Genomic DNA, 3630 nt, shown 5'->3' on the forward strand with positions numbered 1-3630 from the left:
GTCGAGAGTAAGATTTTAGTACGTTGGGCGAGAGAGGAACTGGTTTATTAGCTGAAACCGCTGGACCTTGAGGACAATCGAACCCTCTGGGCTACTATGCTCGCGATATGTGCGGAAATCCCTTCCAAAAGCCACGATTTGGCTAAGATGCGGCTTTTGCGTCATCGTCTGACAGAGACACTGTGTATCGTTGCATTTGAAACGGACGAGATCCGAAGGAAAAACTGGCTCGGTCGTATTTGGATAGTAGGCGTACTGGCCAGAAGAGCAACGGATTGACGACGCCCAGGCAATAGATTCCCAGAGCTCTTTAGGCGAGTCGACGAACCTAGCCATCCCAAAGAACATATTTAAGCGTAGCTCGGTGTACAAGATTGTCCTAAAGAGCTCGAACGGGTTAAAGAAGTAGAGGTTCTCTGCTTGCGTTCGTAAACCGGCCTTAGCCTCCCCACGGCGGCCACTCGGGAGCTTGTTAGCACTGAGGGTAATTAGTTTAGAGCGGATTTCGAGGAGGGGCAGTTGTTCGTTCACTTGTTTCTTTATAGTATCTGTCAAGGGCCCAAACCACGAAGGATTTGGTAAGCTGGTAACGCTGTTGAATTGCTAAAGAGAGAAGGAGAAGATCTCTCTCACTGCGATCTGCTATTTACATCTGTGGGCAAACGGTCTACCCATCCCTTCTGCCTTAGGCCGCAAGGCCACAACACACAGACTGGGCAAAGCCCAAGACTGTCACACTTGCCTGCATTTGTGCGGATGGATCGTGGCTACCGCCTGGATTGATTTACCAGGCCGTTTCAGGCAATCTCCAGGACTCTTGGCTACAGGATTTCGACGCGCAGAAACACGCCGCCTTTTTTGCATCATCACCAACCGGGTGGACCAACGACGAATTAGGGTATAACTGGTTGACGAACGTGTTCGATCGGTATACCAAGGCAAAGGCGCGGCGGCGGTATCGGCTCCTGGTGATTGACGGGCATGGGAGCCATATTAATATGAGATTTTTGGATTGGTGCCACGAAAACAAAGATCTTGGTGTGTTGTTACCCGCCTCACACGACCCATCGCCTACAGCCTCTTGATGTTAGCCTTTTTAGTCCCCTTGCGGTGTACTACGGCCAGGAACTCAACCAACACATCTCTAAAAGCCAAGGACTCTGTTCTATCACGAAACGAGACTTTTTTCGCTTATTTTGGGTCGCGTGGGGCAAGGCCTTCATCGAGGAAAACATCTTAAGTGGTTGGCGGAAGACTGGACTGAATCCACTGGATAGATCGATCGATCTCGAGGCGCTAGGGATGAGTGAAGAACCGCGCCGACCGGGCTCTAATTCTTCGTCAGGGCATTCTCACTTATCCTCTACGGATTGGAGACATGTGAAACAGGTCGTACGTGAGGCGGTTGGTGATGTAGTAAGCGCGGAGACCAAAAAATTATACTCCGCGGTCGCACAACTTTCAACCGATATGGTTCTCCTTCGGGCAGAGAATCAGGGCCTACGGCAGGCTATTGTCAACGAGAAAAAGAAGCGTACGCGGGCTAGACCGGTTTTTGACGACCTTCGTGCTGAAAACGATGGTATTAAGGCCCAATTCTTTAGTCCCTCGAAGATTCAGCGAGCTCGCGACCTCCAGATACAAAAAGAGCAGGAGAAATCCGATCTACAAGCCCAAAAACAGGAGGAAAGGCTAGAAAGGACACGGCGAAAAGAAGAGAAAGAAAGATTGCTAATGGAAAGGAGGATCCAACGCCTAGAGGCACGCACTTTGCGCGAGCAGGAAAAGGCACGTATAGTGACGGAGAAAGAGGCATCGTGACAGGCACGACTAGCGAATCAACAACTACGAAAGGAGTCAAAAATCCGTCAAACTACTAAGAAAACCCATATACAAGCCTCTTTACACCAAAGTCTAGAGCCCCAAGACCCCCAAATCACGAAAGAAGTGGTGCAGGAGGTGGTGGAAGAAGGCGGGCACCAGGCGCGCCCACAGCGTGTTCGACGCCTCCCCAAACACCTACAAGACTGCGAAATTACGCCAAAATGATCTCCTAGTTACATAGACCTTAATACTAATTTTTTTTTATATATATCTTATTTAAATGGGTGCGAATAGCCTCAAATACGGACCGTGATGTCGCTTTGAGAATCGTGCACGAGGTGGGACCGTGCACGCCACCGGGAAGACCTCTATATCAGAGAAGCAAACAAACATGGTAACACAGCAGTAGGGCATTGGAGAGGAGAGTCGCTATCTCGCGCACAAAGGTGCCGGGAGATTTCTTCTCCCTCTCTCTTCAGTTTAGATTAATGGAACTTGGTAATCGCAGACCTTGCGCATCCAGACCGTGTCACCTCGAGCCTATAACATCCTGCCATAGCTGCTACTCTGGTTTCTAATTCTACTTATTCTAGCCCTTATAATGAGCTTTATACTGTAGAGTACCTTTCTTCCCGGAGGTCTTATCTTTATTCTTCTTATTGAACCTACAGTTAACGATCCTCGTAACTTCCTAATTCTCCTCCCCTTCTTCGTCTAACTTAGCGGGAGCGGGAGGTATATTTTGACCGGGGAGAGGTATCCCGTCGTCGAGGTACAGGAGCTAAGGGTAGAAAACCGGGTAGACGTTCTTAATAGATAAAGGCAGCTCGAGCTCGTAGGCCATGTCGTGAATGGCGCGGATCACTTTGAAAGGTCCAATATGCTTTAGGTCCAACCCTTTCGATGGTCGGGATAACTTTAGGAAGCGAGTATCGAGGTATACGTGATCGCTAACTTGAAATCGTGGTACGGGTAAGCGATGTCGGTCGGCTTACTCTTTCTGTAGCGCTTAAGCCTAGGCCATTTATTCGCGAGCTAGCTTTTGTATATCTCCTAATCGCCTGACCATGGTTATAGTATCTCTTACTTCTTTGTTCCTAGGCTCAGTATCGCTTATCGGAGGTTTAAAGCTAGCTCGGGGTATATAACCTTTGGTCAACTTAAACGGAGTTATATTAGTGCTTATATTCTTGCTAGAATTCGATTCAAACTCGGCGATAGGAAGTAGTATAGCCTAGTTATCTTGCTTGTAGTTAATAAACGCTCGAAGGAACTGCTTGAGAGCAGCGTTGGCAATCTCGGTCTACCTATCAGTCTCTGGGTGATAAGCGGTAGATAGTTTCGGCTTATCCCCGTACGATCGTACAATGCTTTCTAGGACTTTGAAACAAACTATCGACCTCTATCTAAGACGATTGTTCGTAGAAAACCGACCTCTCTCTATACGTATTCGAGGAAGGTCGTAGCTACTTCGGGCGCGGTGATCTCGCTTATCGGGATAAACCGTTTCTTTTTTGACAGGCGATCGACGATGACCATAATTGACGTGTACTTCCGTCCGAAATATTGACTTGGTAGGAGGTAAGTAATAAAATCTATTGATAAGTCGGTCTAGAACCGTTTAGGAACTGGGAGTGAATACAGGAGTCCGTTTTTTCTATCTCTTCGTATATTAACTATATAGCAGTCCTTGTATGCGCGGACAAACTATGTCACTATCTTCGTTATACCGGGCCAGTAGTACTAATGTGCCAATTTGTCGTAGGTGGCATGTTTTCCTCTATGCCCTCCAGGCAAAGAGTTATA

The 3630-nt window shown here is 47.8% G+C and overlaps 2 protein-coding genes across 2 annotated transcripts; one reads left to right on the forward strand and one right to left on the reverse strand.

The window, feature by feature from the left end:
- Window positions 1-1419: 1419 nt before the first annotated feature.
- Window positions 1420-1794, forward strand: P152DRAFT_378669 (uncharacterized protein; the record flags this gene model as incomplete). Its single annotated transcript, XM_033675677.1, has 1 exon — window positions 1420-1794. A coding segment is annotated over one exon (375 nt), but the record flags the coding sequence as incomplete, so codon positions are not given.
- Window positions 1795-2413: 619 nt separating this feature from the next.
- P152DRAFT_463157 (uncharacterized protein) lies at window positions 2414-3363 on the reverse strand (the record flags this gene model as incomplete). The annotated part of the gene is made up of 6 exons (XM_033680479.1): window positions 2414-2504; window positions 2544-2605; window positions 2690-2774; window positions 2820-2824; window positions 2891-3058; window positions 3271-3363. The coding sequence occupies 6 exons, from the start codon at window positions 3361-3363 to the stop codon at window positions 2414-2416; spliced, it is 504 nt and encodes a 167-aa protein (XP_033529455.1).
- Window positions 3364-3630: the final 267 nt, after the last annotated feature.

The sequence above is a fragment of the Eremomyces bilateralis genome, assembly GCF_010015585.1.
Source record: "Eremomyces bilateralis CBS 781.70 unplaced genomic scaffold P152scaffold_74, whole genome shotgun sequence".
In the NCBI taxonomy this organism is placed as follows: domain Eukaryota; kingdom Fungi; phylum Ascomycota; class Dothideomycetes; order Eremomycetales; family Eremomycetaceae; genus Eremomyces; species Eremomyces bilateralis.